General features: G+C 48.7%; 5 protein-coding genes across 5 annotated transcripts; all 5 read right to left on the bottom strand.

Moving 5' to 3' along the window:
- Positions 1–77: 77 nt before the first annotated feature.
- PPTG_10356 (hypothetical protein) lies at positions 78–1238 on the bottom strand. The gene has a single exon (XM_008905026.1). It carries the CDS (start codon positions 1128–1130, stop codon positions 219–221), a length of 912 nt encoding a protein of 303 aa, XP_008903274.1. The 5' UTR covers positions 1131–1238; the 3' UTR covers positions 78–218.
- Positions 1239–1405: 167 nt separating this feature from the next.
- Positions 1406–4424, bottom strand: PPTG_10355 (TKL protein kinase). Its single transcript, XM_008905025.1, has one exon. The coding sequence runs from the start codon at positions 4361–4363 to the stop codon at positions 2654–2656; it is 1710 nt and encodes a 569-aa protein (XP_008903273.1). The 5' UTR covers positions 4364–4424; the 3' UTR covers positions 1406–2653.
- Positions 4425–4673: 249 nt separating this feature from the next.
- Positions 4674–6269, bottom strand: PPTG_10354 (TKL protein kinase; the record flags this gene model as incomplete). Its single annotated transcript, XM_008905024.1, has 1 exon — positions 4674–6269. The coding sequence occupies one exon, from the start codon at positions 6267–6269 to the stop codon at positions 4674–4676; it is 1596 nt and encodes a 531-aa protein (XP_008903272.1).
- A 273-nt stretch (positions 6270–6542) lies between these two features.
- On the bottom strand, positions 6543–8123 carry PPTG_10353 (TKL protein kinase; the record flags this gene model as incomplete). Its single annotated transcript, XM_008905023.1, has 1 exon — positions 6543–8123. The coding sequence occupies one exon, from the start codon at positions 8121–8123 to the stop codon at positions 6543–6545; it is 1581 nt and encodes a 526-aa protein (XP_008903271.1).
- A 462-nt stretch (positions 8124–8585) lies between these two features.
- PPTG_22589 (TKL protein kinase) lies at positions 8586–12690 on the bottom strand (the record flags this gene model as incomplete). The annotated part of the gene is made up of 2 exons (XM_008905190.1): positions 8586–10287; positions 11284–12690. The coding sequence occupies 2 exons, from the start codon at positions 12688–12690 to the stop codon at positions 8665–8667; spliced, it is 3030 nt and encodes a 1009-aa protein (XP_008903438.1). The 3' UTR covers positions 8586–8664.
- Between the last annotated feature and the right edge of the window lie 8 nt (positions 12691–12698).

The following is a 12698-nucleotide window of genomic DNA, read 5'->3' as shown; positions in this document are numbered from 1 at the left end:
CTTAGGCTTCTGAAACCCACTCGAGTCGTCAAAATCTCGGCTTGCTTCATTTCGTAAGGAACACCGCAAATTGAAGAGTGAAATTCGCGAGGTTTTCGATATGCTGTTACTCACAAACTGCCATTGATATTCCTACATAGATGATGGAGGATTTTTGACCACGATTCTCCCAGCTAAATCTTCGTGATGAAGTTGCTTTAGACGTTACTATTCCTTACCTAGTGCAAATCTTCCACTATGGCGGCAAAATGTTCAGCACCACTTCCTTGGTCTTCTTGTTCGTAGTGAAATATCTGGTTGTTGTCCACGGTTGCGTTTAGCGAGGTGACGATGACGTCAACGGAAGCATCGGCCAATGCGGCGTTTTGCTTCTTCTCTTGACAGACGACAACCAACACACCGATGGTAAAGCACAGGAAGAAGGAACCACAGAAAATACACGCGATAATTCCATCGCTCAGTCCACTGTCGTCCTCATCCTCGCTTGTGTACCATTTGTGATAACCTGGAAACATATTAGTGGAGAAATCTGCCACACAGTCTTTCCTTGCAGGGATGCGTTTGGTCCCAAAGTCTCCCGCAGTATCACCGTCAAGTAAGTAGTGGTAACGCGGTGGGCAGGACGAGAAGAATTCGAGTCTGGCTGATCCATCGTCTTCCAGACTAGTAGTGTAGTAGAAAAAGTGTCGAAGCGTTTCCGACTCGAAGTACCCAGCCATACAGTCATCACTCACGCGATACCTGATGGCGTAGCTGAATTCAGAGCAGTCGCTGTCCTTGTAGACAGCCTGGACAATATAGTCATTGCCTACACTACGTCTGAAGCCCTCCTCGTAGTCCGAGAAGCATTCGATTTGCACGATGTTGTTACTTGCGTCCTTGAAGCACGTGACCATGGTACAATTTGCGTCCTCAGTAGCTCGAATCACGTTGGGTACGCCCCTACAGCTTTCATCGTCCGAGTAGAAATCCTCAACAGTGTACGTGGTTTCAGCTGTCAGAGAGTATAATCTGATGGCCACAGCTACCAGTATGACGGCGAGATCTACGCGAAACATGGCGAAGCGAATAGCAGTTTGGAAGTGAGAGACTTTGCTGTTTCGCCCGTAGAGTTCTTTGGGTTCATTCATTTACTGTCGGGAAGCCAAAGGCGAACTGGATTCACGAATGCCACGAACAGCGTGAGATTCGGTCCTCATAGCGCAGTTGATGTGAATAAAGTGGTGTGAGGACAACTGGTGTCCTTTGCTAACCAGAGCATAAAACTCACCTCTAATGGGTACACCATGTGCGTTGACACGCATAAAAACTTTCAGGTAGCAACTGTCACGAACGAAATCCTAAAGGTGAGAAATACTTGGCCACGGCAGGGCATGTATCCACAAAAAAAAACTGCCTAAGTATCGTAATGCGCTCAAATGGTGAGGCTCATTCATTTTCATGATGATGGCAGCTTCTGCGCTAGAAGAACGTGAAGTCTGTACTTCAGTACAACACTTTAGCGTCGTTCGTTTGGAGTCAACGACAACCCAACTCAATTTTGAACTTGGATTCGGTTCAGATAGGTCCACACAGATCGTTTCTGTTGTATGGGATCACTCCTGCCGTCCATAAGGGTGACATTTAATCACTCTTCTTGATTTTGACCTAGTCGGGTGGAATCTGCTTGCTCGCTTTGTCGTTCTGTAGCGATCTTCGGCCTGAGGGCATCTCCTCTGCGTGCATAGTTTCTTGTCTGTCGGCGACAGTGCACGGACGTTGCGATATTCGCAAATAAAACAGCGTACAAAAATCCCGACAATGGATCCGACGCTGAAATTGTTATGTCATTACTACTACACCACCGAATGTGTGTTTACATTGTAGGAGACCCTCGAGTGTCTTCTTATCCGCATTCTCAGTCAAAATCCACTGGTCGTCCAAAGCAGGTGACTATTACTGCATCCTGACAGCTTTCAAAGCGCAGGCTTAAAGGGTTCCTTGTATAGTGTGCAGGTCTCGCCTGCGTAGTCTGATACGATCCGACGCAGTTTCCTGATGCTGAAAATTGCGTGGCTGGCTTGGAGCTGAGTAATTGTCTTTAAAGTCTACACCCAAGACGTACCAGGACCCGGCAAACTTCTGTCGCATTGGAGTGATGTAGTCGGTTGCACACTCGACCGAGATCCTCTCAGCGGTAGTGTTCTCGCCGTACTCAGAGCAGGAGTAAGGAGAGCACGTTGTGTTTTCGATAGTGGCGACGAAGTAGGGTGTACCCCCACGAGAGGTTCCAGCGTAGCGAGACCAAACCATGTAAGTCGCTGCAGTCACTGCCGGTATGACCCACGGCAACAATCGATACATCGTTTAACGACTTGTGCCCTAAGAGATACGAAAGCGAAAGTGAACTATCGTCAAAATTCTTCGCTGCTTCGACTGTCAATTATTCGTAGCCATTCAGATTAAAATCGCTGGAACACTGTCACTCACACATCGAAATATCTCCAGAACCCAGTAGATCACTATTCGAATTCCAACATTTGTGGTGTGTGACTCCTGCCTGTAATGTAATCGAAAATCCCTCGAGTCTAGAAGGTAGACTATATTAATGTTATCAGCCCATCGACTTGGTAGAACGACAAGATTTGCTCTCTTCGCCGTGGTCTCTGCTTAATTAATTGAGGCTTTCAGCCGATTGAGTCCGAGAAGATTTTTTCCTCGACAAGATCATTTGAAGTTTGTACAGTGCCTCTGCTGCAGTAGGGCGTTCTGTCGGATACACCGATGTGCACGCTCGACCAAGGTCCACGATAGCCTCCGGACTGGCATCAGAAAACTCGACCTTTACGATGCCCAAGGCAACTCGCTGAAGTAGGATTGAATCAGGTATCGGGTTACCCTTCGAGTCCAAATTCTCCGTCTTCGCTCGAGCGTATGGCAGTGTGTGGACATCCAACTCGGACAGCACCACACCGAACGAAAACACGTCCGCTTTGTCATCGTAACGTTCGCCTAGCATGACTTCAGGAGCCATCCAAAGCGAAGTACCAACCCCAGCAGTCATGGTTCTATCAAGTCGCTCTCGCGATATCCCAAAGTCCGACAGCTTCGCTTTCATATCACTGTTCAATAGAATGTTTCTTGACTTGAGATCTCTATGGATAATCGGCGGCGATAGGGAGTGGAGATACGTCAACGCATGACAGACTTCCAGTGCAATTGTCGTCTTCTCTCTAGTGAATCCGATCGGATGTTTGTCCTTCTGGAACTTGTCCAACAGCGATCGTAACTCTCCTCCATCCATATACTCAAGCACGACACAGATGTCCGACAATGAATCCCACGCGACGCCAATGAACGATACAATGTGTGGGTGGTCCATCGTTGCAGTCATCTTGGCTTCAGCCAAGAAATCGTTGACGTGTTGGATCTTGCCTCGCATGGCAGGGAGCAGCATCTTGACTGCTACTTTATGATCATTGAAACTACCAACGTAAACCTCGCCAAATGATCCACGACTGATAAGCCTCTCAGTCTGTACTTTGTCTCGAGGAATACGCTTGGCCGTAATGATATCATCGTTCCACAGACCAGTTTGTCCTCGAAGAACTGCCTCGAGCGAGTCAACGGCTGTAGGGGTCATACTTGACTCGAAGTGATCGTGTTTATCTAGGGCTCGAGATTTCGCTTGACGTCTTCGAACAATGACAGCCACGACGAGCACCACTGCAAAGCCAAAGCCTCCTAAACCGATACCAGCAAGAGCCCCTGAACTTAAGGTACCACCGGTATTATCTCTTGTCGAAGCGGGCGATACTTTGGCGTCGTTACTGCTGTACCATCGGAACCAATCGATCGTACACGAATGAGTGGAAAGTTCCTCTTGAGACACAAATGTCGCCATGTACTGTTGATTGGCAAAGCAAGTTCTCTCGTAAAATAATTTAAGAGATGCCGAGCTGTTAGTATTGAGACTGGCGATGGCGTACAGGCCATCAGACTCGTTGTAGGCACCGACGCATGCTCCCATTGCTGGATACCCGAAAGCCATCGAGAACTCGGTACAGTTTTCGTCGATGTGAAGTGTCTGAAGCAGGTACGGGGAGTTGCCGAACTTGTCTCGCATGATCTGTAGGAGCTCAGTGTGGTTCGAAGAGCAGTCGTTTGTCATCATGTTGGCGTTAATGGCTCGAGAGCCGTAGAAGGTGTCGTACGAATCGCACGCTGTGGCTGTACAGTTTTCGTCCTCGTACACCGTGATAGCGTACGGGGTGCCGCCACATTGGTCACCGAGGTACGTGGCCTGAATCGCGAACGTCTTGTCTGCAGTCGCCACCTTCGTCATCAGCGCCAGGAAAGCAGTCAAAAACACACAACGAAGCATTGCGCTCCACGTCTTGATAAATCGAGACTGAATAAACGAGACCCAGGGCGGAACTGACACGTCTTTGCTTTCGGTGGTATGGGCTATTCTTGCTGAGCGCGACTCAAACCAGCAGTCTACCCACCGCCCAGAATGGACAGCCATATGAGCTCAAACAGAACTTGGACAAGATCAATCTTAGCGGCTGTGAAGCTAAATGCACCATATGAACCTGAGTAGCTGTCGACTATTTGAGGCTGCTATCTTAGTTCCATTGACTTGGTTAGATAAGACCAAACGACACGTTTTCAATTACTTTACATGTTTTACTTCATCTCACCTTCCGCAACAGAAGCTGTAGTCTATACAACGCCTCAGCTGCACTCGGACGTTGAGTCGGATCTATCGATATGCAGGCTTGACCAAGCTCCACCACCGCTTTTGGACTTGTCTTTGAAAACTCGACCTGAATTTGTCCTAACGCCACCTTCTGGAGTAGCACCGAATCGGTCATTTCACGTCCATTTGAGTCCAAGTTTTCCTTCTTCACTCGCGCATACGGTCTTGTGTGCACGTCGAGCTCAGATAGCACAACTCCAAACGAAAACATATCCACTTTGTCACCATAACGCTCGCCTAGCATCACTTCGGGTGCCATCCACAGAGAAGTTCCAACCCCTGCAGTCATAGTCCGGTCGAGTCGTTCTCGAGAAATACCAAAGTCCGACAACTTCGCATTCATCTCCCTATCCAGTAAAATGTTACGAGACTTGAGGTCTCGATGAATGATCGAAGGTATCATCGAGTGGAGGTAGGAAAGAGCGTGGCAGACATGAAGCGCAATAGTGAGTTTCTGTCGATCAAAACCAGAAGGATGGTCGTCCGCTTCGTACTTGTTCAGTAGGGTACGCAGTTCACCTCCGTCCATATATTCGAGAACAACGCAAAGATCCGATAACGAGTCCCATGCGACTCCAATAAAAGAGACAATATGAGCGTGATCCATCGTCGCCGTCATCTTAGCTTCGGCCAGGAACTCATTAACTCGATGTAATTTCTCTCGACTGGCAGGAAGCAGCATTTTAACTGCTACTTTCCGTCCATTGAAGACGCCTGCATACACTTCACCGAACGCTCCTTTACTGATAAGTTGTTGTGGTACAATTTCATCTCGTGAAACTCTTTTCGTCGTGATGACGTTGTCAGTCCACAGACCTGATTGCCCTTGAATCGCTGCTTCTAGCGTAGTTTTTCGAGTCGAATTCAACGTGGTTTGCTTCTCAGTCGTTTGATGTTTCAATCGCCGTGAGTAAACCAAAAGAGCGATTAATAGTACTGCTGATAACGCTGCTACACCGACGGCGATTCCAATGACCCCACCCGTGCTAAGACCATTACCTGCCCGCTCCATTGACGTTGGACCACTAATGTGTTCGGCTTCGACGTCATTGCTGCTGTACCAACGGAACCGGTTAACGTCGCATGAGTGATTGGCGATAGTCTCCGCGTCAATGTAAACGGTCATGTAAAGCTGATCGGAGAAGCACGTTCGCTCGACAAACTCCTGAAACAACGCTGATCCGTTATCGTTGAGGTCGGCGATGACGTACAGACTGTCCGATTCGTTGTAGGCCCCAACACAAGACCCAGTCGCAGGATAACCAAACCCCATAATGAAACTTGAGCAGTTTTCATCCGAGTAAAGTAGTTGAATAAGGTAGGGCGAATTCCCAAACTTGTTCCGCATAGTCTGTAGATAATCTGTCGAGCATTCACTTGTGGCCATGTTGGCGTTAATTGGCCTCGATCCGAATGTGTCGAATGCTACACACGAACTGGTAGTGCAGTTCTTGTCTTCTGCTACACTTACGAGGTACGGGGTGCCATCGCATTTATCGCCGAGGTAAGCCGAGAAGATTGAGTACATTTTGTCTGCGTCCGTGGCCGATACGTCCAGCCACTGCCAATTTCAGCAACACTTGCAGTTCTTTCCGCAATAAAGGCTTATGTAGAATGACACGATACTCAGCACCGTGGCGTGAAGCATATGTGTTCATGGTGACACCAGCAGCAACGCTTGTCCCTCGTCCATTCCAAGCGGTTGTTTTCCAACACCAAACACATGAAAACTATGTAGTAAGGCAATCATTACCGCTTGTGTTCCATAAACAACACTAGAAAGAGTATTAATACTTCCTCGCTACTTCAGACGGGTCAGGATAACTTGAAGCCTGTACATCGCCTCAGCGGCGCTTGGACGCTCACTTGGGTCGATGTTCATGCACGCACGTCCTAGTTCTTCAATCGATCGAGGACTTGCGTCTGAAAACTCCACCTGTACTGTTCCCAATGCTATTTTCTGGAACAGCGTCACACTTGCCATCTCACGACCACTTGAGCCCAAGTCATCTTTCGATACTCTTGCGTACGGCATCGTATGAACATCCAACTCCGATAACACCACTCCAAACGAGAACATGTCGGCCTTGACGTCGTATCTCTCTCCCAGCATCACCTCCGGAGCCATCCAGAGTGAAGTCCCAACACACGCCGTCATAGTGCGATCCAGACGCTCGCGGGAGATCCCAAAGTCCGATAGCTTCGCCTTCATCTTGCCATCCAGCAGCACATTTCTCGACTTGAGATCTCGATGGATAACCGGAGGCATAAGCGAGTGGAGATATGTCAGTGCTTGACACACATTGAGCGCAATAGTGAGTTTCTCCGTGTTAAATCCCACAGGTTGATTGGAGGCTTGGTACTTGTTAAGAAGTGATCTGAGGTCGCTGCCTTCCATGAATTCTAGTACGACACAAAGGTCGGAGAGCGAGTCCCACGCAACGCCAATAAACGTCACGATGTTCGGATGATCCAATGTAGCAGTCATCTTCGCTTCCGCGAGGAACTCGTTGACATATTCGAGGCTTCCTCGTGAAGCAGGGAGTAACATCTTGATGGCAACTTGGTGGTTATTAAACAGTCCAGCGTGAACTTCACCATACGCCCCACGACTGATAAGTTTCTTGACCAGAACTTTGTCTCGTGGGATTCTCTTGGTCGTGATGACGTCGTCGTTCCACAGCCCAGTCTGGCCGTGCAATACAACTCCATTCAAGTTCACAACTTCCGAGGGACCTGTTGGCCACTTCGATTGTCTCTCAATCCTTTTCGCCATTAAACGGCGTCTGCAGAATACTAATGTCACGCCAATGAGCACAATAATGAGGAGCCCAACGCCGATTCCGATTAGAGTAGTGAATGTTATTGTAAGTCCGCTGATGCCAGAGTTGTTGGTAACGTCGTTGCTGCTGTACCATTTGAACCGGTTTGCGTCGCACGAATGGCTCGTTAGTGTTTCTTGGCTTGCGGCTTGTGTCATATACCAGGAATCCGAAAGACAGGGATCCGCCGAGAAATACTCCAGTGATGTGGATCCGTTGGTGTTGAGCCTACCGATGACATAGTAACTATCTGTCAGATTGAACGAACCCTCACAGTTCCCTGACGCTGGGAACCCGTAACCAAAGCTGAACGTGGAGCAGCTTTCATCTTGATAACTGACCTGCAAAACGTACGGGGAATCGCCAAATTTTTCTCGCATTACTGTGGTGTAGTCGGTCGTGCACTCCATCGAAACCATGTCGACACTTATGGTGCTTGTATTACCCTCGAAAGCTGAGCATGTCTCGTTCATTGTACACGCTGTATTCACCTCTGCAGTCACAATGTACGGGGTGCCGTCACATGTGGTTCCGGTATAGTGTGACCGAATCGAGTACATAGTTGCTGTCGTGCCCGACAACACACCGAAAAGGACCAGGAAGAGTGAGACCAGTTGATTCATCGGCCTTGGAGCAGAATCAAAAGTGAACTGAGAGTCAAACGCAATGAGGGTGCGCCATAGAAGGCACGTTAGCTTTTCTATCACCTAAACTAAAAGGCCTGGAGTCCTGGCTGGACAGGCTTGACACTTATTGTGGATACATCGCGAGACGTGAGTGATCACCATCCCGTGATCATCGTGAGTAATACCATGGTCTGCGAGACCTGTTGCTTGATACAGGACACGGCATTCTATCAGTTATCATAATGTTAGCTTCGACGGCTCTCCGACACACACGTTAGCCGAATGTCTTGACGTCAAGAGCATTGTTTTAAGTATCTTAAAAAGTCGACGAGTCGGAGGTATAATGCCAATCCCTGACTCTCACCGTGAAGTGCATAGCACCCGATATCCCCCTTAGTCACGATACAACACGGTCCGTATTCGTTCACAAAATTACGATAAAGATTGATAAATTAATGTGCTGCATAATCGGCGCTCACACAATTCTCCTCTTCGACAAGATCACCTGCAGTCTGTACAGTGCTTCTGCTGCGCTCGGTCGCTCCGTTGGGTCAATCGATATACACGCACGACCCAATTCCCCAATAGATCGCGGTTTAGGATTGGAGAATTCGACCTGCAGCTTCCCCAGCGCCACCTTCTGCAGTAGAATAGAGTCTATCATTTCACGGCCGTTTGAATCCAGATTCTCCTTCTTGGCACGAGCGTAAGGAAGTGTATGCATATCCAGCTCTGATAACACCACTCCAAACGAGAACATATCGGCCTTGTCGTCGTAATGCTCCCCCAGCATGACCTCAGGTGCCATCCACAGTGAAGTCCCCACTCCCGCGGTCATCGTACGATCAAGCCGTTCACGAGAGATGCCAAAATCAGACAGCTTAGCCTGCATATTTTTGTCTAGAAGAATGTTACGGGACTTGAGGTCTCGATGGATAATTGATGGCATTAAAGAGTGCAAATAGGTCAATGCATGACATACTTGAAGTGCAATCGTAGCCTTCTCCCGGTCAAAACCCACAGGATTTTTCGACTCCAAGTAGCTATTGAGCAGCGAGCGCAGTTCTCCTCCATCCATATACTCAAGTACCACGCAGAGATCAGTGAGAGAATCCCAAGCAACTCCCACGAACGAGACGATGTGAGGATGATCCATCGTCGCAGTCATCTTGGCTTCAGCGAGGAACTCATTGACAAGCGTAATGTTATCTCGAGACGCGGATAATAACATCTTGACCGCTACTTGCTGGCCATTGAAAATCCCAGCGTACACTTCACCAAACGATCCTCGGCTGATTAATTTCTCTGTCTGCACCTTGTCTCTAGGAATCCTCTTGGTGGTGATGATGTCGTCGTTCCAAAGCCCGGTTTGTCCTCTTATGGCAGCCTCAATTGACGCTGCGCTGGTTGCGCTCAGACTATCGATAGTGGAGGCGTTCGACTTTAATTTTTGTCGCAGTCGAAGGAAAACCGCCACGAGGAACACCATCAAGAAGACGAAACTACCAAGAATTATTCCGAGAATGTCACCGTTGCTTAGTGCAGCGCTGGAGCTGTCTCCTGACACTGACCCCGACGTCAAGGTGCTGCCACTGGTATCCGCTGCGTCGTTGCTGCTGTACCATTTGAACCAATTAGCATCGCACTCGTGTGTTTGAACAGCCTCTTTGTCTCCGCTTTCAACCGAGTACAGCGACTCGGACAAACATGAACGATCGGGATACAGTTCAAGTGACGCAGAGCCGTCCTTATTGAGACTGGCGATCACATAGTAGCTGTCGTTCGCGGTGTAGCCGCCAACGCACGTCCCCGATGCAGGGTACCCGTAGCCCATGCCGAAGTCGGAGCAGTTCTCATCTCTAAACACCAACTCGATAATATACGGAGAGCTCCCAAACTTGTCTCGCGCTGCCTGTATATAGTCCGAAGCGCAGTCTACAGTTCTCATATCGGCACTTGAGGTGTTGCTGCTGGGAGAACACGTCTCAATGGAGCAATTATTGTCACGAAAGATGTTGATCGCGTATGGAGTGCCTCCGCATTGGTCTCCGAGGTAGGAAGCCGAGATCGAGTACATCTTTGCAGCGAATATGCCAGCCTGACACTGGTGCGAGTGTCAGCACTCGGAGAACCGTAAACCGCTGCAACGGGATAGCGGGTGAGCGGCAAATCGAGACTGAGACGACGTGGATGGATGATCGCCGTCGCCTCGATGCCCTTGCGGAACATACGACGCACCCGAACTGGTCTTGCACGCGGCTGGATTAGGTGTGGATGGCTTCAGTATGGCATGTTATTGACAGTAGCGTGAGCAGTTCACTCACTAAAGTAAAGGTGTTGCATTTGATCCCCTAAAAGCTGTGGACGGCCTTCGTTTTAGGAGTGGATGGATCATACAGGGACAGAAACTATTATGACGAAATCAACATTATATGTATGATATTGACACGAAAAAATTTCAATGTTTTTCTTCGGACAAAAATCGATTTTCAGTTTGTGAAAAAATTTTGTTGGCCACCCTGTTCACGAGACAGCTTTTTGCAAAAAGAAAAAAAAATGAAAAGGAAAGGAAAGTGTTTAACTAGAAGTGCTCAAAAGATTCTCATTGCAGCAATACTTCTACGGAATAACAATAATCGCCGTTGACGCCATCAACACCGACACCTTCTGCGCTAGGACAGCCGCCATTTGATTCTGCAACTCCGCATAGGGTGATTTGCTATTGTCAAAATCTCGACAGACAATCCACAAGGCCCATTATCATACTGCATTGAAAAGAAGGATTCCGCGTAATTACTTCCAGAATTGCACCACCCGCCGCGATAATAGTTTATGCCAGTAAGGAAAATCTCTCTTTATTCTGATCCCTCGCACGTGTGTACATGAGTAATTTTTTTAATAAAAAAAAAACTTGAAAGCCTTAGCACTCTATTCTTACCAAAGGTAATGAGCCATTGAGGTCTCATTATGCTCTTTAATACCAAACGTGAAGACTGATTCACCACAATTGACGTATTCACAAATCAACAAGTCGCTTATAAATTAAGATTATAGTCGACCACGGTCAAGCTCAGGGCATTTTTTTGCAAATAACGTGAAGCTTGTACAGCGCCTCGGCTGCATTCGGACGCTTCGTCGGATCCACATCCAGACAAACACGACCAAGTTCCACAATCTCCTCGGGGGTCGTCTCTGAAAACTCCGCTTGGATCGTCCCCAGCGCCACCTTCTGGAGAAGCACCGAGTCCACCATGGCTCGGCCACTGGACTCCAAAGTTTCCTTCTTCGCGTGTGCATACGGCATCGTATGGACATCCAACTCCGACAGCACCACACCGAACGAGAACATGTCTGCCTTGTCATCATATCGCTCACCCATCATCACTTCAGGCGCCATCCACAGCGACGTCCCCACGCCTGCAGTCATCGTCTGGTCGAGTCGTTCACGTGAGATGCCAAAGTCCGAGAGTTTCGCCTCCATATCGCTAGTAAACAGAATGTTACGGGACTTGAGGTCGCGATGAATCACCGGTGGGTCCAGTGAGTGGAGATACGTCAGAGCGTGACACACTTGAAGCGCAGTGGTGGCTTTTTGCTTATTGAAGCCAACGGGGTGCTTCGATTTCAGATACTGGTCGAGCAACGATCGCAGTTCACCACCGTGCATGTATTCAAGCACGACACAGAGATCGGAGAGCGAGTCCCACGCGACACCGACGAACATCACGATATGCGGATGATCCATCGTGGCGTTCATCTTGGCTTCAGCAAGGAACTCGTTCACTTGCTTCATATTGGTGCGCGTGCTCGGTAGCAACACCTTGATAGCCACTTGTTGTCCGTTGAAAATACCAGCGTAAACTTCACCAAAGGCGCCTCGACTGATGAGTTTCTGTGTCTGTACCTTGTTACGAGGGATTCTTTTTGCCGTGATGACGTCGTCGTCCCATAGTCCAGTTTTCCCTAATACGCTGCGTCCAAGTCCAGTCTGTCCGGTCCCGGGTGTCTCCAGCAATGCAACACTGCTTCGGTCTGAGTTTATAGCTGTAGCCTTTGTGTCCTTCACAGACTGAACCTTCATGTGACGTCTGTAGACCAGGAAACTCGCAGCCACGATTGTCGCCACAAATGCTGAGAGACCTGAGACGATGACGACAATGCTGGAGGTGGTTAACCCTTCTTCACTGACGCCCTTGTGGGGATCATTCACTGATGTCTCGTTACCGGAGTCGTTAACATTAACAACGGTCCCGTTACTGCTGCTACTAGAAGTCTCATCGTCGTTGCTACTGTACCACGTGTACGCTTTGGCGTCGCACAAATGCTGCTCGAGGGTGGTCTTGTTCGCGAAATCGGTTTTGTACAAGTCGTTCGAAGAACAGGAGCGCTCATTGAAAAACTTTAGAGATGCCGAGCCGTTCTCGTTCAGACTAGCGATCACGTAGTAACTTTTATCATACGCGCCCACACAGGTGCCCGATGCGGGATATCCGAACGCCATCGAGAGAG

The sequence above is a fragment of the Phytophthora parasitica genome, assembly GCF_000247585.1.
Source record: "Phytophthora parasitica INRA-310 unplaced genomic scaffold supercont2.19, whole genome shotgun sequence".
Taxonomy (NCBI): domain Eukaryota; phylum Oomycota; class Peronosporomycetes; order Peronosporales; family Peronosporaceae; genus Phytophthora; species Phytophthora nicotianae.
The sequence above is the reverse complement of the archived record's forward strand: the minus strand, read 5'-3'. Positions and strand labels throughout refer to the sequence as shown.